The 20,935-nt window shown below is 49.6% G+C and overlaps 1 protein-coding gene across 10 annotated transcripts in view; it reads right to left on the bottom strand.

The window, feature by feature from the left end:
- Positions 1 to 20,935, bottom strand: part of BCOR (BCL6 corepressor) — an 82,296-nt gene that overhangs the window by 24,598 nt on the left and 36,763 nt on the right. For 7 of the 10 annotated variants that reach the window (XM_030469475.1, XM_030469479.1, XM_030469476.1 and 4 more), the window contains exons 2-6: positions 14,325 to 14,454; positions 12,773 to 12,851; positions 9,060 to 11,888; positions 8,310 to 8,363; positions 7,679 to 7,862 (exon numbers count right to left, since the gene is read on the bottom strand). In XM_030469475.1, the coding sequence (XP_030325335.1) occupies positions 7,679 to 7,862; positions 8,310 to 8,363; positions 9,060 to 11,888; positions 12,773 to 12,851; positions 14,325 to 14,410 (3,232 nt within the window). In that variant the 5' untranslated portion in view covers positions 14,411 to 14,454. Of the gene's footprint in view, positions 1 to 7,678; positions 7,863 to 8,309; positions 8,364 to 9,059; positions 11,889 to 12,772; positions 12,852 to 14,324; positions 14,455 to 17,432; positions 17,551 to 20,935 lie in introns of those variants that run through there. The other 3 variants (XM_030469484.1, XM_030469482.1, XM_030469480.1) reach the window with 2 other exon arrangements.

Below are 20,935 nucleotides of genomic sequence, written 5' to 3'. Positions count from 1 at the left end.
TTTAAGAAATACAATATTCACAATACTTGTATCCACAGAAACATCACAATATGCTTTTTTTTACTAAAGAAACACATATTTAGATACTCCCAGCACAGACCCTTTTCAGAAAGACACCTCACCGCCTCACCCTCTCCCCCCCCAAATTATGGTAAGTAATAGCCCAAGCTCCACTTTGCAATTACTTTCTTTTAAACAATACCTTCTGATGATAATAAAGCATTAGTCTTTCACTAATCCATCTCTTTCCCTAACTTCTCGCATAGAATTGCAGTCTGAAGTAAAAGCTTTCATCCCTTCTTCTGGAGATATAAATGGGATACGGAGCATGCACACACATAAACGGGAATACCACTAAGAATAGCTGTGATATTTTCTAAAAAGCACTACTTGAATCCAAGGTTATAAAAAGGTTTCCTCACTTGAAGTAACCAGCCAGTCACTGTACATCACATGGTCTTCACTACCTCCTTTTAAAAAAAGGACCTCTTTTTTTTTTAGGGAATATTTCCAGCAGTGGCAAGAGGGTGAGCTTTGAAAAGCTTACTAGAAAGTAGTCTGACAAACTAGCCACAAAACACCCACACTGCCATGCTTACCCTAACTTCAGCTTCCCCCCTCCAATACTGTTGCCCAAATTTAGATACAACTTAAGCAATTTTAAACGGATGTTTGACTTAAAATGACAATCATCTTGAACAGGATTTTTTTTGTGGGTTTCACCAAACTAGACAAGGCATGGTTAGGCATGCAGTACAGACTGCAACACGGTAATCTGTTTCCATTTACAGTTCTCACAATTGGGTTTTCCCGTGTGTTTCAGTCCTCCTGGCTGACCAATACACTCTTTCCACTTGCCTGCTGCTGTTCATCAAACCATCTGTATGCTGTCCTACATCCCCATGGCTCACTCTCCCTTTTCCTCATCCTCTTCTTTACCCTTCCTCATTCTCACACTTCCCTTGCTGCAAACGCACTGCTGGTTTCCTACTGTGACTCCTGACACTTCTCTTTTTCCTTCCCTTCTTCCAGTCCCCACAGCCCTTGCTCAGCCTACTCCCTTGTAAATCCTGGCCTTCAACTTATGCTCACTTCCCTCACCAGGGCAGGCACTGCCTCTGATTCCTGTCCCCCTCTAAGATCCACAGCACCAAGCACAATCTGTCATGCTACCAGCCCAACCATATCCCATCTTATCTTGGGAGCACCTTTCCACAGCTCTGCTAACACCTTCTGGCTTCACAACTGTCCTTGAAATCCTTATTGTCAGCAACAGAAGAGCGAGGGGGGAGAAAAAACATCTCATCTCTTATGAGATTTTTCTTCACCACAACTTTGAAATGACTACAAGTAGCACCCAGGGCTCTGGAAATGTTTGCAGGCACCAGAAGACATCCCAGTACTATTTTTTTACACTGCTTGGGAAGCTGCCTGCAGGGCTGGCTTTATGAAACAGTAGAAGATACTTGGCCAAGAAAAACCAAAACAAAAATTGACTTTTTCCGGGTAAGCAGGACGCTTAGGCCATTTTGCTATTTGGCAATGCTCCTTTCTGCAAATCTGTCCGGCCAACACCTGCTCCCTTCAAGACTTTAAAATGCAGTTTGTCACACTTCTTGTGGCTAGCACGCCTCACATGTTCCAAAAAACAGGTACTCATCTTACAACAACTGTGCCTCTTGTCGCCAGTGTGTCCTCGAAACCAGAATGAATTCTGGCAACATCTTGTGTTTGCACATCTGGCACGAAGATGCTGCCCAACAGCTGTATCCTATATCCACACCAATAGCCCCAGCAGTCCTGTGTTTCACACAGCACAAAAGATGCTGGACCAGCCACGTTTTAAGTATCACTTCAGAAATGCATCTATCAGATTTCATTTTACATTTTTAATGCAATCTGCTATTTTTCCCCCTTACATACGGAAACATTATACTTATATGCTCAGTTTCTCTGAACAGATCAGGTAAGGGCACTCTCCACCACACTTCCACTGTTTAAACCTTCACGTCTCCAGCCATCCCAGTAACTACACGCTACGGTTCACACTGGTAGTCACTAGATCAAGACAGCTTTCCTGCTTTTTATGGTGTCTGGCCTGAGAAAGGGCAGTCACATCCTGACCAGTTCCCGGAGCAGCTTTCGCAGGGTCAGAGGAAGTAGCAGGCTGCAGCAGGGGAGGGAGGCGTTGATGGTCTTAATCTTTGGGGCATGCAGGAAACAGCAAGCTAATTCCAGCCTGCCACCACTGAAAGCAACCCACTGCAGATTAATTCCTTCTCTAACTGCAAGAGCATTTGGCACAGGCAGACCATCCATGCTAATAAAAAAGAAAAAAAAAAAAGGAGGGAAGAAACATTTGCTGCAACCTCACTAGCAGCTTGTCACCGCCAGCGTTTCTGTGGGCCTCTGTGTGCTGCGGAGAACGGCACACACCTGTTGAAGTTCATCCAAAAAGACCAAGCTGCCAGGAACTCTGAGACACCTTTGCCACTGCTCTCTGATCAAATCTGAGAGGGGGCCCCTCGGGCTACCAGTGCTACGCCTACTCAGCTTCCAAGCTGGAAATTCCTCTCGAGGACTGCCTGTCTCACACACCACCTCTGAAATCCATCCCGCTAGTTGCGGTTAAGACCATTAGAGGAGTGACATCTCGGCTCCTTAATCCAGGTTGCACAACCATCCTGCATCAACACAGGACAGTGAAGCCGGGGAGCCATGTCCTTGCCTATCTGCTCTGCTACAGACACTCCCCGCCTCTTCTACAGCTGGATTTTCACCGTGAAAGAACAAAGGTCAGATGCTGCTTGGGACACGGCATAGCCCACAGGCTGTCAGGCTCTCTACGCAGCCTGCACAGACACGTTGCATGCCCAGAGGTTTTTCCCCTTGGCGCAGCAGTGGCCGCCTCACGGAGCACAGGCCCTATTAATATTTTACCACCGGATTCCACTCTGTCCTCAAACTGTTTTGCAAGCAACCCGGATCAGACGCAATGTCTCCCCAAATTAAGACATAAATGTCAACATGAGGCACAGCAACATAAGCATTTCTTGCATGCCCAACAAAGACAAGGAGAATTTGTTTGCTTTTGTTCCCCCCTGTCACATATCTACAACATCCTTTTCTGTGCCCCAGGAAGAAAACAATAAAATACTTGCAGCCTTCATATAACCATTATTCAAACAGCAACAAAGTAACCAGAAACACAGGATAAATGCTGAGTTCTCATAGCAACATACCTCTAGGAGTAGAGAGATTAACCTCCCAGAACTGTTCCTTCCTTGGGCCTCCAGCATTTGTCAGTCTCACACCAGCTGTGAGAACCAGCACCAACAACTCAAACCATTACTCACTCACTGTCCTGCCCAACTAGAAACACGGAAGAATTAAGTAGATGCTTTTCCTCAGATGGTTTCTGCCTGAAGCAGTATCTCCTTAGTTCATGGGCTACAATCTCAGAGAAACATTTGCACACACGCATGAACACGCTACCCAAAAAAACTTCCCTTCATTTTTCCATCTTCCTGTTGCTGTCAGCTGTTTGAGACCAGGCCTTCCCATGCAATGCAAACAAGGAAACACATCTTGGTGTTTAAAGATGCAATTCTTTTGTTCAAAATAACATGGCAGCTAAAAACAGCCTTCCCTCATCCCTGGAGCAACCTCTCATTGCACTCACTTATGCAAGGCACCCTTTACTCATCCCAGGATGGTAATGACTATCCAGATGCTAAAACCCAGTACTCAGCATGGAGATCACGTCAGTAAGAAATTCCCTGAGTCACCTTCAGCAGCCAATTCTAAGTATGCCATGGGAGAGTGGAAACCTAGCTGGTTTCATTTTCCCTCCCAGCACCACTTCTTGGGAACTTTCTGAATTTGTTTTCTTCTGCTCAATCCCACTATACCTCACTAACAAGCAACTGCCATTGTGCCAGCACAAGAGTTTGTTCCCCCCTCTTTTTTTTTTTTTGGCACCATGTCCACAGTCAGGAAGATAATAACTGACCAGGGCAAAGGACATGTTTACTGTCTCCATCTTTCATTTATTCAGGTACACACACAGCCCAGGAAGAAAAGCAAAGCGGGTGATTGCCATGCAAAGGGACACCAGCATCTCGCTCTGACAGTGAAGAACAGCTCTAAACATTTTGGAACATTACACCATCTATTTTCACATACAGAAACTGCTTTAACTTTTTCCCCATGACCTCAGGCCTTAAGACCAGGCTTTTAACACATCAGGTTTTATCTTCCCCAGCTAAGGCTTAAATGGGCAGTGTCTTCCTCCTTGAGAACTAGATAAATCAGTGAAATCATACTCTACAATCAAGAAATTCACAGCTCGTAGAATTTATTCAATCTTTCACACTCGGGTATGATTTTCAATACCACTAGAAGAGCTTTGTTATGAACCAACATGCGATCATCACATGCCCGTATTGATGCATGTGTCCGTGCCAATAGCTTAAATCACTTGATCTCTGAACAATCCTATGACTCATGACATATACATCCCATAATTTATCATGTTTGTGCTATGGAAATGCACCGGAGCAGCATCACCTCAGCAACATTTACAAGTCACCCTGGCAACAAAGCAGCTTCACAGCTGCTCTCAGACTACCTGGCAAAACCTAAAGGAGATGGGAAAGAATTAAAGCAGTTCTACTTTACTCCTTCCATTTAATTGCCCATTAATCAGCTAACACCACTACCTCCCTTAATGCAATCCTTTTTAAAAAAACAAAAAGACACACAACAGAAACCCCACCTTTTTTATCTTTCTCCAGAAGGCACAAGGAAGCTTAAAAAGACTGTCAGTACAGCAAAAGCATGCACCACCAAGTCAGAGGAAAAGTTTAAGGAATCAAATACTGTGCCTTAATTTGCTTCCAAAAAAGTCCATACTCATGCTACAAAGCTAGGAAAATTAGCAAGTCCCAGGGCAAGCAAAAGAAAGGATCTTCAGTTCTATCAGATGTCTCTGTAAGTATCACCTGCCTGTGTTATTTAGCTTTTTGTTGCTGTCCTTGTCACCGCACTGATAGATTCAGAGGAGAGGAAGGGGTGAGCAGCTGCTAAGGCCCTCATCAGCTCCTGAGCTCCACGCCAAGCTCGGCCACAGCCACACCAAGCCAGCAGCAGAGGAGCCCTGTGAGCCGGCTCCATGCCACAATAAGAATTTTGGTTGGGGTTTTCCTCTTTGCTGCCAACACTGGGCAGCAGATGAAGTGTTCACAGTGGGGGTCCCACCTAAGAGCTCGCTGGTTTTGCTGCTGTGCTGCCCACCGCTCACACATGCAAAGGCACGCTGCTTTGATTTTATCCAGCATTGGATGAAAGCTGTATAAATTCAGGTGAACCATCTTTTCAGCAGCAAGATCACTTGCAGGAAAACAAAAGAGGTTGCAAGCCATCAGCTAGTTCCCGTTTGAGAGCTTTAAAGCCCAACGCAACAACAGTGTGGTTAGAAACTGGAGAGAAAGGGAAGGCAGGAGAGAAGTAGCCCTGGCTCTCACAGGTGATAGATGAATGGAAAGAGCAGGCAGAGCACATCTTCCCTTTGCCCATCACTTAGCAAAGAGATGCATCAAGACCACTGGCAGCTCAAGCCCCACCAGAGCCCAAGCCACTACACTTAGAGGCATTCAAGAAGTGTGAAGCTCAGCTTCCTGATTTATCAGCTACTATCCCCAGGGGCAGGAGGTGAACCACCACAATAAAAAAAACTGCTACTGAGACCTCAACCTCTACCAGTAAGTATCTGCTGCTCTACAGCAAGGCATACAGAGCTCCCTCAGCAGAACAGATCTGTGCTTTCAGGAGTTTAGACATTTGGCCAAACTCTGAAATAGCCTGTTAAGTCAGAGCTAATTAGAAGATGAGATGAACGAACTAAAGTGAGACTGAACATACTTTCCCTGCTTTCTACAGTTATTTAATAGTCTCAAACACATTTCAGCCAGCAGATTCAAGTGCCAGAGACCTCACTAAATGATGCATTTAAGGACACACCACATCATCAGTCTTTTTCAAGGATGGGAGGAGGGTTGTTTCAGCAAACACACTCTTCCTTTCCACAGCCCAACACCCTGCCACTCTTGAAAGCATGCCCCACACCCCAGATAGGCTCTCCCTCCCCTTCACTCATCCCTGGCCCAACAGACCACCACTGCCTCACCCTGCTGGACCCATCTTGCCCTACAGCCACAACCCAGGTGCTGCTGCTGCTATTCTTCATGCTTTCCAGTACACCCAGGGTGGGATTCAACAGAGAACATCACCAGGGCACCCTGGGCCCTCTGAGGACCAAGGTAGTCTGCAAGGACAATATCCAAGGTGCCAGCTTGCTGAGCGCTCAGCGTTAGCATGGGGACTGCAAAGGCAGCAGTGTCTTCCTCTCCACAGCCACCTCAATATAGTTTGGAGAAGGGTAAACCCATTTAGTTTCCAGGGGCTCCGACCTCCTTCGCCCCACCCTGGTACCTCCTCTACTTCCAGGATTAAAACTTTCCCTTGCTATTCTGCCAGTCTCATTTTTGTTGAGACTGTTATTTCAGTGACAGCAACACCACAGTAACTTGATTTAGGTGAGTAGTCAGGCAAGTACGATTGACCAGCATGCTCTCTGCCAAAAGCATTAACCAAAGACCAAAATAATAATTCAAAGTTATTAAATTGCCTGAATGAAATTTTCTACTAGCCCTACTCATCATGAATCTCCACCTAAAGAAGAGCACACTTAATCAAGTTACACAGTGCACACACACGCACACACATGCATGGTGCAGTCTGCAGGGTGTTTCCTCTTGTTTTGCAATAGATTCAGCAGAGTTTTTTTTTCTGAGTTGTTGAAGTAGCAACAGGAGAAACTGATCCATTTTTTAACCGTATAGGTAAAAGAATTCGGGAAACTGATGGAAACCAGATGAGCTCAAATTTAAAAAATGTATATAGAGATTTATTTATTTTTAGTTTATCTAGCTTTTAGAACAGGGGTACTAGCATATGTTTTTGACAGTTCTGCAATATCTTGTCACAGCCTAGAGGCAGGAGCTAGCTCCTTGAGTAATTCTGCAGTCACCCATCTGCCCTCAAAGACCTGCATAAGCTCGGCATACATACTCCCCCCAGCCACTGCAGCAAGAAGTCACCCAGGCAAACTAGCCTCCCATGGCTTAGTTTTACAGACAGCTTTTACAGGTAACTCAGCCTGGCAGACTACATCCTTATTCTCCACCACCCTTCTCCCCTCCATCCTAGCTGCATCATTGGCATTTCCCATTGCTAGGGCACCTTTAGGAAACTGAACTCCTTGCTGGCTCTCACTCTTCCCCCACCATTGTTCTGCATTTAAAACATAACCTTAAATCTTCGCTTTCACTGGTTCACGTGCCACCTCATCAATTAAACACACCATCTCCTCCAGACAGTAACTCTGGTGCCAGTTAACTGTCTGCTGAAAAGCAAGTACAACTGCAACTTGCAGACTCCAAACAAGCACAGAGAGCACCAGCTCTGGCAGCTCCGTATCTGCAGAGGCTGTGGTCAGGAACTTCAACCAGCAGCATCGCGTGAACATGAAGATTTACACTGCCTGTGCAGCTTTGCTGCAAGCTGCCACAGCATAGAGACACATACACACTTCAGAAAGCCATCCAAATTTGCTTACATCTGTCATTGTCATTTTGGTCAGCAATGGCATCTTCCAGAGCGACAGACTTTGGCTTCTTTTCACTGTTTCCTTTCAAGTTCTCCCAGTCTGCCTGGCTCAATCTGCAGACCTCTGAGTCTTTGGTAGCTGTTTGGCCTTCTCTTTCTTTCATCTCCAACTCTGAGAAGCGCATCATTGCACGCTAGAAAGAGAATTGATATGAAAAAAAAAAGTCTTGCGATAAAAGCTACTTCATTTACCTTACCTTATATGAAAGCATTTCCAAAGAAAAATCAGCTCAAAACCAAGGCTTTAGATAGATAGCTATGGTAGGAGTTTAACACACCTGACTTGTGAAACAGTGTTCAAGCATCTATATGCAAATAGCCACACAATTCTTTCATATATAATTATATATGTATATATACATAAGATATATAAATGTATACTGTATATAAAATAAAACATTCCGTTTTGGAGGTAAAAAGAGACAAAAACAAAAAGAAAAGGAAAAAAAACAACAACAACACAAAACCATATAATGAATAAAGACGACTATGGCCCACAAACTTCCCTCTGTGTATTTGGAAATGAAATTTAACTCAAAGGTTTATGTAAGAGTCTAGTAATAAAAATTTGAAGAACTGACCTCACAGTAAGCAGCAGGTAGACATAAAATACTGTCCTCTTGTAATCCTTCCATCTATGTAATTAAAATGGGCACTCAATGGATCATTTAGATAATTTCATCCATTTTTATAAGCATAAACCAATTCTTTTCTTAACAATGCAAAACAATTTGGCTTAACTCATCCCTTCATTAAAAGTAAAATACCTTAAGGATATTCCTACACAGTATCTGTCATCCCTCAGCATCGACCTCAATACTGCTCCTACTCTTCCCTACGCGTTCTCTTGGCGCAAACGTTGCCTGAGACCCGCTCATACATGGCTGTGACTCCTCTCCATCAAACGGCACGTTTGGCATACTAATCACAACTTCTGGGTACGCTTTGCTAGCTGGCACTACAGGCCAGCTGAGAAATTACAGCCACCACTAGCGCCAAGGTAACATGCATGCCTGTTCAGCTCCCCTCCGTAACTGCACAAACATTTCATACGTACATTAACACTTTACATCAGATCTTAGTAAAAGCCCTTTAAAGCTTACTAGCGCATACATACGTAAAAGCTATACATACTATTCTTTATATCGCCTCGCTCTCGTTAACAAACTTACTTTGCTATTTAAAACCATTTCTGGCGAGTTCGCCCTAACGAAAAAAAGTTCAGATTTCCCCACCTGCATCGCTTCTCTCAACTTTTACTACTTGACTGCAACTTGCAACAGAGAAATACCGACAAAAAGCGCGGCGGTCGTTGGACCGCGTGGACTCACCTGCAACGCCCGCTGCTCCCGGCTGAGCTGGCTGGAGTCTGCGTACAGTTCGGTCGTCACACACTTGAATCGATCACCTACGTAACCGGCAGAGTTTGCGATCCTCTTGGCCAACTTAGACGGCTTGGGTTTCAGTATTTTGCCATCGGCAGATTCTGCTTCGTCGGCTCCGTCTTTGGTATACGTCTGGTTGGCATCAATGCTCGACGGCATGGTCCCCAGGCAGAACGGCTTCGCATCCTCCTGCACCTTGCCAAAAGCCAGAGGCGGAGCATCGCTCTCGTGAGCACTTTCCAAAAAAGCGGGAGAAGGCTGGACTGTCACTCTCTCTTTAGCCTGGCTCACAGATAAATCTTCTTTCCTTAATCCGAAAACCGATGAACTCTGGGCTTGCTTGAAATTATAGGTTTCATGAAGATCATTATTTCTTCCAAACTCCTCTCTCATTACAATAAAATCTCTGTGCTGCAACGCCTGCTCTACCTTGTGCTTTGTGGGGTCATTAGCCTGATTACTACTTTCTGTAGCAAAGCTGGCTTTTGTTACATTTGCTTCGCTTTTAGCCTCTTGTTCATCTCGCAGAAGATCCGGGAAGACATGTTTGTCGCTTTTGGCAGAGTTTTTACTGTGGCCAGAGCTCTGATGCAATTTCACACTCTTGTCTCCAGGTACTTCGAAATGCATCTTCCCACTGCTCTCCATGAGCTCTGGCAACCGGCCTCGCAGACCCGGGTCCTCGTAGCGGACCCTCTCATGAGACCGCGACCTCCTTTCTGCTTTCTCCTCCTTAGTGATCTCCAAAGCTGAATGCTGCAGCAGCACGGGGTGCATCATCCCCATCCCCAGTGTGTCCTGGTAGGCCATGAACTCCCCCCGCCCCGCCGGCAGGCTGTAGGGAAGTCCAGGTTTGGGAGCCAAGTGGCCAGGGTAGAGGCTGCCGCTGGGCAGCAAGACGGGGTGCGGATACACGTGTCCTTTCCCATGGATGGAGAGAGGGCTGATGGCTATTCCCTCTGGCACCGGGTATGGGAGGTAACTTCTGGGGTAGGGCAGAGGTGGAGAGCGGAACGCCTCATTGGGTGGCAGGAAGATGGGGCTGGAGGCCAGGGCAGTCTCGGTTGCTTTGAAGTTGGCTTCCTGGTTGCAGGATTTGGCCACCTTATTGCTGTGTTTCACAGGGGTGCCAACGGGCTGCCCGACATGCTGTATGACTGAGGCAGTGCTCTCTGCAGAACTCCTGGCTGTCTTGGCGCAATCCACGTTGGCATTGGGAGCTGGTGATGCTGACGCCGGCCGCCCCCCTGCTGACACTGTCCCCGAAACACTGCTGACGACTGCCTCGGTGCCGCCCATCCTGGGGCAGGAGGAGCTCCGCTGCTGCGGGATCACCCAGTCCAGAGCCTTGTTTTTCAGCTGGACGCTCTTCCCGCTCTCCTCGCCAGGGCTGGGACCAGGAACGATCCACGAAGAGGGCGCCGTGCTGATAATTTCAGGCCTGTAGATGGGGCAGCCGTTCCCAGGAGAAATGGTTTCTTTTTGAACGATGTCACTGCTGGGCAAGTGCGTCCCGCCTCCTGCCCTACTATGCATCAGCACCGTCGGTGTCATTTTCTTACCATGGTCTGACTTGCCAGCAGTTTCTGCATCGACGACTTTTGCTGACAAGTCCAGGGGTTTGTCGGTGGCATCTTTGGTCGGGGTCTGCTTTTCGAGGAGCGGGGGTGACCTGCCATCTTTCCGATCATGACTACTTTTCCGCGTGTGGGGGGCGGCCGGCAGGGGTGCCTCCCCCGCATCGCTGCCTTTGGGAAGCTTCCCATTGGCAAGGCGGGCGGGTGGAAATTCACCACCAATGTTCACGTAGGGCTTTGGGAGAGTAACAGCAGAGGAGGGAGAAGTGGTGATCCTGGTGAAGTGTTTGTGGAAATCGGCGTAAGCGTCCCCTACCTGGGCGGGGAGGGGGAGACGAGGGGACGGCCGGGGCGAATGGGGCAGCAGGAGCGCGGGATCTGCTGGCATGTTGGTGGGGGCTGGCTTGGCAGCAGGGACCCGGGGCTGCTTACTGCTCTGGATGTGGGGGTAGGCATGTGCATCGACAGGGTTGCCAGGGCTGACACCCATCTTCCACGACAAGCTCTTATCTGGACAGTGCACCAACGGTGGGATTGCTGGTGAAGCCGAAGCAGTTGAGAGCCTCATGGGCGATGACAGCGACGAAGGGATTGGGGGGGCAACGTAGTGGGAGGGAGGCAGGTATAAAAAACGTTCACCGTTTGTACATACAGGCGAGTAAGCCAGGTGCTGTGGTAAGCTGTAGGTGGACTGCTGAGGTAGCAATGCCTTGTACATGTTCAATGAATACTTATTTGGTGAGTCAAGGAAAGGGTATATGGTGGGTGTTGCACCCTCCATATAGGGGTTTACCCAGGGGAGCCTTAGGTAACTAGCACCATTGACACCGAGGGGACTCTGCTTGTCACCTGCAGCTCGGTCCAAACCCAGCGTCTCTCCCGTTGGAACAGAGTTTTTTTGTATTCCAGGTGGCGTCTTGTAAATAGCACTGAAGCCATTCGGGGCTTTTCCAGGGACAGCTGCGTTCTCTACCACTTCAGGGGGATTAGACTTAAATTGTATCTCTGGATTTCTTTCAGGAGTAAATCCAAGCCCGGCTATCGAACTCGTAGCATCTCGTGATTTTTCTGAGCCCAGCCCACACAAGCTGGAATAGACAATGCTACTGGGGACTCTGAGTCCTTCTCGCATGAGTCCAGACCTGTCCATACTCAGAGCTGCGAGACTGTCAATGCGATGTGCTGTAGCTGCATCCACCTTTACAGAACAAGAAGTATGTTACTTTCACATTTTGCTACAATGACTACCGATCAAGATACAGACATGTCAGCATTTGGAGGAGAAACAACACCAATCCAAACACCTTGTTTGTCGTGACAACATACAGTGGCCGATCAAACAGGAGATGGGAGAATAGGAACCTACGAGGCAATATGTATCACCACAAACACCAATACACATCTCTCCGCACCAAAATTCATCGGCTAGAAACAAAGGTGTGAGGACCCATAGCCCAAGCACCAGAAGTAGTCCAAAGACAATGCTCAGTGGCATTGCTCCCTCGCAGTAAACAGCTTGTCAGCCCCAGCCCTGCCAGAGCAAGAGGATGTGGGCTGGTAGTGTGGAGAGCAGGAAGGGAAGGATGGAGAGCGTCTCCTCCTCCAGGACCTCTTCCTCTGCTGCAGCTCTGCTCCGGAGTTCACCACTGCCACATGATTCACAGGGTAAGGTGTCTGGGGACGCGGCACAAAGGAAAGTCCAGTCCAATTTCTTCCCCATTCGCTGCTACTCATGTACACTCAAAGACGTACAAAACTACCAGCTTTGCTGAAACATTGATGTACTTAACACTTACATGAACTATACTAGTTAGACATGCGGGTATGCTGCATGACATTATTCATAACAGAACAAAATTAAGAAGATTATGTCCTATGACAACACAACACCACAAAGTCAGCATCAAGAGATTAACAAGATAAATGAAGCCCCATTTCACTGTTTCACAGAAACAACTAATGTCACCAAGCCTGGCTAGAGGTGCAATAGAAATGGATCATGTAGTATCACCCAGGAGTGGGAAACAGGGTGGGGAGGACAGGCATTGATTCAGCTGTATGATGAAGCTATAAACTTCTTACCACACTGTGATTCAGGTGATTTTCTTCCCTCAACTCCAGTCTGCTTTTCGGTGCATCGCCATCGTTAACGGGAATTTTCCTATTGAGAAACAAGAAGCTTACTAGCTGAAAACATCCTGAGCATCTGAGATCAGTATAAGACTGTATCACCTCCATATTTTGATTCCCCTAGAGAAGTTCCGTATGATACCATATTTATCTTTCTGTGTACTGATGCACATCAACTATTTTAGAAAGCAAGGACCACTTGAAAACAAGCATAAAGGGTTTTGACAGCAAGAACACACCTCAGAGCAGCCTTTTACTCTGCAAGTGATTTTACTCAAGGTCTTCTCTTTTGCCCCTTGCCCTTTTCTTTTTCCAAGGAGAGAATAACCCATTTTAAGCAATGCTTGTACCTTCCATAAAAGCTGCCAAGGAGAAAATTAAAACACACACACTAATATCATATGAACGTCAGCTGTTCCATGCTAAAGGGGGAGCTGCACATCTGTGCCATACCAGTGTTGCAGCACTTGGGACTTGTTATCACATAACATACCGATAAATAATATACCTTAGTGCCAAATTTAAAATCCCAGGGACAGAAATTGTTGACATCCAGCGGAAGGAAAGTTTCAGCACTACCCAAAAAAAATCCTTTCAATCAAAGTGCTTAAAGGCCCATCATCGGCTTAAACCAGAAATGCTATTTTAATGTGTTTGTTTACTAATTTTTAAAAGATGCACCTTTCCTGCAACTAACATGTAAAAATAATACACCCAAGTAACTGAAAGGAAAACTAAAAGAAGTTGTGAAGGCAGGGTGAGGTATTTGATCATTTTCCTCCAGTTTCTGTTTGCGAACAGTTTTTTTTCCTGCAAAGACCAAAAACTTTCCTCAGCTCCTCAGAGGCTTTTCACACAACAGTGAGAACGCTGGCTCAAAGGAAAGACAGCAAAACACTAAAAACACACTAAAACAGTATGCTCAGGAGTACCTGCATCTTCTGATCAGTGCCATTTCACTTTTCAAAAAGCTGGGGTTTAAGGGAAGAAGGACACCAGCCAGTGCCTGCATCACCCCATTGAAAACTATCAATTTTACTTGTTGAACATTTTATATCCAGCAGGAAAAAAAAATGTGGAAAAAAAGAAATTAACTTGTGAGAGACACAAAGGCCTCTGCTCCTATTTCACAAGACAACCTGTTGGTCTGAAGGCAGGGAACACCATTGCCATACAGTTACCACAAGAACGTGTGCACTACTTGGTTTAATTCCCCTTCACAAATACGAAATAAAGATTAATTGTAAAAGCACATTTAAAGGCTGCTTTGGGGAGAAATCTCCTTAAAGGGTTGACCCATGTTGCCTGTATAATACTATATCAGCAGCTGCTCCACTGCTCTCAGGCACATCTTGTTTCTCTCCCCCAACTCTGCCCCCCTCCAAGCTGATCTCAATGCAAGGCAGAAGCTATCTACTCTGGCATTAAGGAAGCGAGCGAACTCTGAGACCTCACCCTGTAGAATTACAGTGTGGTTTGACTTGCCAGAAGCTTAAATATTTACCTGTCTTCATTAATTCCACACATGCGGACCCTTTCATTGCTCATCCAGCTATGAACGTTGCCATACAGGGGAGTTGCAGAAAGCATGACGTCTTCTTAAAAATCAACACTTTTCTTCACGGTTTTATATTCTGTTTATAAAAATAAAATAAAGGGGAGAAAAAAAAAAGTTGAGCAGATTTGTCTAGGAGGAAGTGCAAACATCACAGCGCAGCAGCCAGCCTCCCTCCGGGTAATTAATAATGAATGCAGGATTGGTGCGGGGAGTGAGCTGCCTACGTTAACCGTTAAGGGAGATACCCTGCAATAAAGGAGCAAATTGAGGGCATTTATAGGTCAGAGGAGATGGATCTTTTCCCCAGCGCACATCCAGAAAATTAAGAATCATTCCAGGATATCGACAAATAAAAGTTTCTCCACTGCTTTTCACTGGAACAAGAAATGACTCAGCTGGCCAAGTATACAGCGGTCCCAAGCCCTCCATCATACACAGGCTGAACCAAGAAGGGAGACCCCGTGGGCTGGGACAAAATGCAAAACTACTCACAGGCACTCACAAAAGCCCTGAATTAGGAAAGCACAGGAGCTAGCTACATACTGTGTGTATTAACTATGCTGATTGTTGATAAAGCTTTCAAGCGAAGACTTAAAACTGAAGCAACAGTGCTACAGAAGGGATCTAAATAAAAACCTCCCCTTCAGTGTCTGCACATGACTAACTTGGAGAAAGGGGTTAAAAATAGTAAGTGGGTTGGCGAGCTCCCCACCCCTTGATTTGATTAAGCACCAAGCCCTGGTGGCTTCTGCATTGGAGCTGCTGCTGCTGCTGCTGCTGCGAGCGCTTTCAGTAATTCAATGATGCCTGCTCACTCCAGTGAAAGAAATCATTAGCGGGCTCGCCAGAGAAGTATTAGCAGTCCAAGAGGACCAGCGCTGTGTGAAGCCAGAGAGGCAGGTGAAAGGTAACCACATTTTCACATCCAGTGGCAGAGAGGGAAAAAGGCTTTTCCTCCCCTCTACCTTGCCTAACGCCACCTCCGTCCGCATTAAATTCTAGTTTGCTGCATGAGTGAAGTGTCAGGACAAGCTGCGTTTTATTAACAGGATTATCGCGGCGCATGATTTATTCCAGTGCAAGATTTTAATTGCTCTTCGGAGGTTGAGTCGTTTCTTTTGACTGAGCTTCAGCCTGCATCCTGCTGCTAAATGCTGGGTTAATAAGTAGGGGGAGCCTTTAATGCACAGGATATCCCTCAGCTCTTCCTCTCTCACAAAAATAGAAGCCTTTAAGTGGGAGGCATGATACTGCTTTTACACACACACACACACACACACACACACACAAGCCAGTAACGGGCGATTGACCACTGGGAGTTTATGCCTAACGTCTCCCAAAGCATCCATGCTTCCCCAGCAAACTCATTTCCTTTGTCAGGTTACAAAATATGCAAATTATCGCTTTGGCGTTTAATGGGGAAGAAGCCCAGATTGGGCCTTTAACACAATACTTCACACACGTTCAGAGGGGTTTAAGAGCTGAAACGGCAGGAAAGCCTTGTTCCCCAACACTTTTTTTCTCCCCTCAGAGAGGCCTTTTGTGCAAAACTCCACGTCTGGAACAAATGTATATTAATGAAATGGCACGCTGACCCTCCTCTCTCCAGAACAGTTAGCTTTCCCTAATGAAGTCCGCAAAAATAGCTGCGAGGAAACAAAAATCAGCGGAGATACCGTGCTATCTTCAAAAGGAGTTATTTCACTGGAAAGACGTTTTCTGGACAGATTTACTGTTTTCCAGATGCGCTGCTCGTAATGTTTTCAATAGAGGCAGCAGAAGAAGCATGGAGAGAATGATTTAGGGGTTTACATAAGGTTAGTAGCCACCCTGTGTACTGCCTCATCCGTGAGGGACAGAGAGCGGCTCAGAGGTGACAGGCCTCGGCAGCAAGCGGCCTCACTCCCTGCTTTCCTTTGGGGGCACAAGAGGCTAACCCACGCAGCTCCTCCGAGGCTCCACCTATGCCGGCCTGGTTTCCTCGGTGGAAATGTATCATTACGATAAGGCGCGGTGCCGAAGTTATCCTAACATGTGCAGACACCAATACGCTGAAGTTGGGGGGGGGGGTGGACGGGAAGCTTCCTGAGCTACAGCGCGTGATCTGGAGGCCCCCACATCCCGCTGCCACCGCCGGAGCAGAGCAAAGCCCACCAGGGCACGGGGGGAGGGGGCAGTGACATATTTTAAAGCCCACCCGGTGCAGGTCAGAGCCCGCGCCCCGACGGCTGCCAGCTGCCAGCCCCTTCCCCAAAAGCCGCCCCTTGGCGCTCGCTGCCCCGGGTGCGCGCGTGTGTGCAGTTATAATCGCCGCCCTGATGAACTTCTTGTGAACTGTTTAAAAGTGGAGGTCTGCTGAACGAGCAGCGGCGCCACTGCCAGCCATAATTTCATTGCAACAAGCAGCAGACTTTTAACTCTTCGCATGGCCCTTCTTTTCCTTCTCCCCTCTCTCGCTCTCCACAGGCGGCCACTCGCAGGGGACTACAACGGCAGCTACGAAAGCCCTGTGCGCTGCGGGGATGGAGTGTGGGTAGCCGGGGGTGTGGGGGACACGACTCCTATTTATGGCCAGCTTCCGCGGGGGCGGGTGCAGCCGGCCCCGTTATGCAACCCCAACGGCGGGCTGCGCGCCCCAGCGCACAGAGGAAACCGAGGACACGTTTCTCCCTCCCTCCCATCCTCTCCTCTCCGCTTGTCACCCGCTGGGCCACCGCGCCACCTCTACCCCATCCGTCATCAACCATCCCCAGGGAGCCGCAGAGCCTCCCTCCACCACCCTCCCGCCCCACGACTGCCCCCGCTGAGCTACGCGTCAAGGCGCGGAGCGGTGCTCGGCCGCGGGAGAGCGCACGGCATTTCCTCCGGGAGGTGTCTGCCCGATAAAGCCATTTGCGGCTAAATATAGACGGTGATGCACGGAGAAGGGAGGGAGAAAGGGAGGAAGGGAAGGGGGGGCAGAGGGGAAGAAGAGCGAGACGCGCAACGCACACGCGGTTCCGCAGCGATGCCGCCGTGTGAAACCAGTTGTGAAAAACGCCTGCAAGCACTAACCTGCCTCCCGGCGTGCTGCCGAGCAGGGCCCCGGCGTGCCGAGCTGAGCCGAGCCGAGCCGTGCAGTGCCGGGAACACTCACTGCCCGGCGCTACCCGCGCCCCCCAGCCCCGTGCCGCAGGGACAGACTGAGAGACACAGACACCGCGCCGTTCGGGCAGATGATTAAAAAGGGAAACGTTTGGGTCTCCCTCGCAACGTCAACAGACTTTTGGCAGCCATTGACGCCAGCAGCAGCGAAGTTTTGTTAACACGCTCCTGGCGTGGAAACGAGAAAAACCCGATGCCCGCGGGGAGGACGGGGGGGGGGCGGGGAGGGGGGGGCGAGAGAGAAGGAGGAAGACGCGGCTCCTCGGTGCCTCCCGGGGTAAGAGGAAGAGAGGGCAGCGCCTCCTGGGCTGGGGCAATCTCCTTTCGCATCCCCCCAATCCCCTCCAGGTCATGCGGTGCCCGCCGGCGAGTGTGCAGGGTGAAAGTCTATTCGGGGGTGGGGTATGGGGGTGTGGATTAAGGAAACCCGGCGGGGCCGGCGGCTGCAGAGAGTCAGGAAGCGAGGCGGGAGGAGAATTGCAGCGGCGCACGAGTTCCCTTTTGGCGCCTTTACTCTTCCACCTCCGAGCTCCGCCTGGCAGCCCGCCAGTTTCCACTGCACAAGCCACAAGAGCCAGCAGCAGCGAGCGGCAGCCGGCGGGGAGGGCTACGGAGGGTAAAACGAAGAGAAGAGAAACAAAAAGTGTGCGAGCGCCGGTGGCACCGACGGAGCGGCAGGCGCGCTTGGGCAAACAACCCGGCCTTTCGGAAATTAGTAATAACGCAATAAATTACCCGGCTCTGACACACAACCACCCACCCCCAACATACATCCATCCGTCTACCCCCACCCAACACTATTGGTTACAGGCCACTGAAAGGATCATTTCTAGATTTGTGAAAATACCTGCGAGAGGAGTGAAAAGCAATCGGGGACTCGTAGCAATCTACTTCGATTAGCCCTCAACCCATTCATCTGGAGTTTGATTTAAAGGACAGCCTTTATAAGCTTAAATACGGGCAGCTGCTTTATGAATGTGTTAAGGTACCTCGTTTATCTTGTACCTCCGACTTACATATTTACGAGTTATAAAAAAAAACCAACGACCTGTGCCACTGCTGGAAAGGAGACTTAAAAGACACTATTGCTGCAACGTTTAATATATGTCTTATAAAGCTGGCAGCAGCCAGCAATCTAATATTAGACAAGTGTTTAAAGAACAGGAGTGGTTGCGCTTTTTGAAAAAATAAAAATAAAAAAATTCTGTGGGTTATTTTTTGTAATCTCCATACGGCATCACCGCTAGTGACAAGTTTTGTAAACCAGAGGAGGAAGCTGCAAGACTAAGTAGCCGCCGCACGGATCCGCGGATTAGAGAAGAAGTTTGACCTTTACCCGGGACGTGTGGCATTTCATTTAACCATAAAGCTAAGCACAATGCGCCACCGAGATCGCTAAACCGATTTAAAATACATATTGAGTCATGCACGACAGTAGTGTATCTCCGTTTAGGCAGCCTGCAGGCTGCGCAAAGGGGGTCGGCGTCTATTTTCAGGCTCCTGCCGCAGCCACCCCCGTCGTCTCCCGATGTGTTATCTTCCCCCTACCGCCCCCCCGCCAGCGTCTCCCACACCACCATGTGTCGGATGGCGATCGGGACTTCATGCGATGTAAATACGGCGCGGCGTAGCGTCCGAGGGCAGCCGGTGCCGCCGAGCCAGCACCAGCGCTGGAGGAGGGGCATCCTCCCCGCAGCCGGGCACCGCCGTCCCGGGCTGGCTGCCGCGATTCGCTTGGCTCCGGCCCGGCGGAGAATACCAACCCCCACTCCCTGCGAAACACCCCTCACCCCCCCTCCCCCTTTCACCGGCAGCGGGGCTGCGGCGGGGGCGCCCCCCAGCCCCCGGCACAGGCGGCCCGGGAAAGAGGCAGCTCCGGCCCCCGCGTCCCCCCCGCGCCGTCTGTCACGCCTTGGACCCTGCACAGACACACTCGCTGCGCAGTAGCAGCAGCGGCGCTTTCCCCCTTTCCCATATGCTGCGAGGCGAATCATGGCATTGCTCTTAGAGCCGTCGGCAGCCAAAAAAAAAAACAAAACGGGGGGGGGAGGAGTGAAAGTTTTCAATTAATGATAACCCTTGGAACTGGGGAAGGGGGCGGGAGAGGAGGCCAATAAGGGAAAGTTAAAATGGCTGGCGATCCTTCAAATAACCCTGGCAAGTTTGCCCGGGAGCTCACACGGCAATGCCTGTCCTAGGAGCCCCGGGGGAAGCCCCAGACCCCTAGAGACACGCCTTCATGGGGCGGCCTAAGGGGCCCGGGCTGTCGCGGCAGACGGCGATGCCCACACCTGAAGGTGATGGGACATCTGCGCAGCGGGGGCTCTCGCTGTGACTCCCTCCTCCCCCCTCCACCTTCCCCCCCCCCCCCCCCCCCGCCTTTAAAATGCAATAGAGGGGCTGGAAATGCTCATGCCCACACACGCACACACCGGGACGAGGCAAGGCAAGGCAAGGTGGCTGGTACCCAACTTTGAGGCATCCCTGCATGAAGGATTTCCCGGGGATTCGCGGGAAATAGCCCATCCGCCGCACGGGTAGCCCCGCAAGGCCGGTTACGGCGCCCCCCCCACCCCGCCGCGACGCGGGCAATGCCTCCGTTCCTCAGCGCACGCCTCAGATTATCTGTCTCCGGGGGGTGCCGGGGGTTTCCTCCCCTGCACGCCGGGCCGAGCAAGCGGCACGGCGGATCAGCCCGCCGCCGCTCCGGCCCTGCCGCCCACAACGCTTCGGAGGAGGAGGTGAAGAAGGGAGCCGCAAACCGGCTCTGCCGCAGAAACCCCCGAGCCCCGATGCAGACGGAACCCCGCAGCAGGAGCCCCGTCTCCCTCTCTCGCCCACCCGCCGCGGTATCTCCCTACCCAGGCCGTCCGCGCCATTTTATAGACACACACACACTCACCCACACACAGACACTCGCGCACACACACACACACGGGAGCGAGGTTTCCGCTGCTGCTGCCAGAGACAACAGGCAGCAGCCGAGCCCGGGCTGCGAAGGAGGAGCAGCGGGAGAGGGACACACACAAACACACACACCAGTATGCACACCCACGCACCGCGGGCTGGGCAGAAATGTACATTTCAGGTAATTTAAGGCCGCAATTCCCGGCGCGGGGAGGAGAGAGCGTAGGCCTTTGCGCCCCTACCCCATTAACCCTCCGCGCACTTAGCATCCCGGAAAACAGTCATTGTTGCCTTTATTCCGTATGGCTTTCCTCTTCAGGAGCGGGGTAGAAAGAAAACGGGAAGGAAAAAAGAAAAAAAAAAGGGGGGGGGGAGCGGAAGAAAAATACCACCAAGGCAGCCCCTTCCCCCTGCCCGTCCCCCATTGTTCGGCCGCGGGAGGCTGGGCGAGCTAAGCGACACAGGCTTGCCATTCACCGGGATCTGCCGTGCCGTGCCCCACCATG

This window comes from Calypte anna, chromosome 1 (genome assembly GCF_003957555.1).
Source record: "Calypte anna isolate BGI_N300 chromosome 1, bCalAnn1_v1.p, whole genome shotgun sequence".
In the NCBI taxonomy this organism is placed as follows: domain Eukaryota; kingdom Metazoa; phylum Chordata; class Aves; order Apodiformes; family Trochilidae; genus Calypte; species Calypte anna.
Note: the sequence above shows the minus strand (reverse complement) of the source record. Positions and strands in the feature narration are given on the sequence as shown.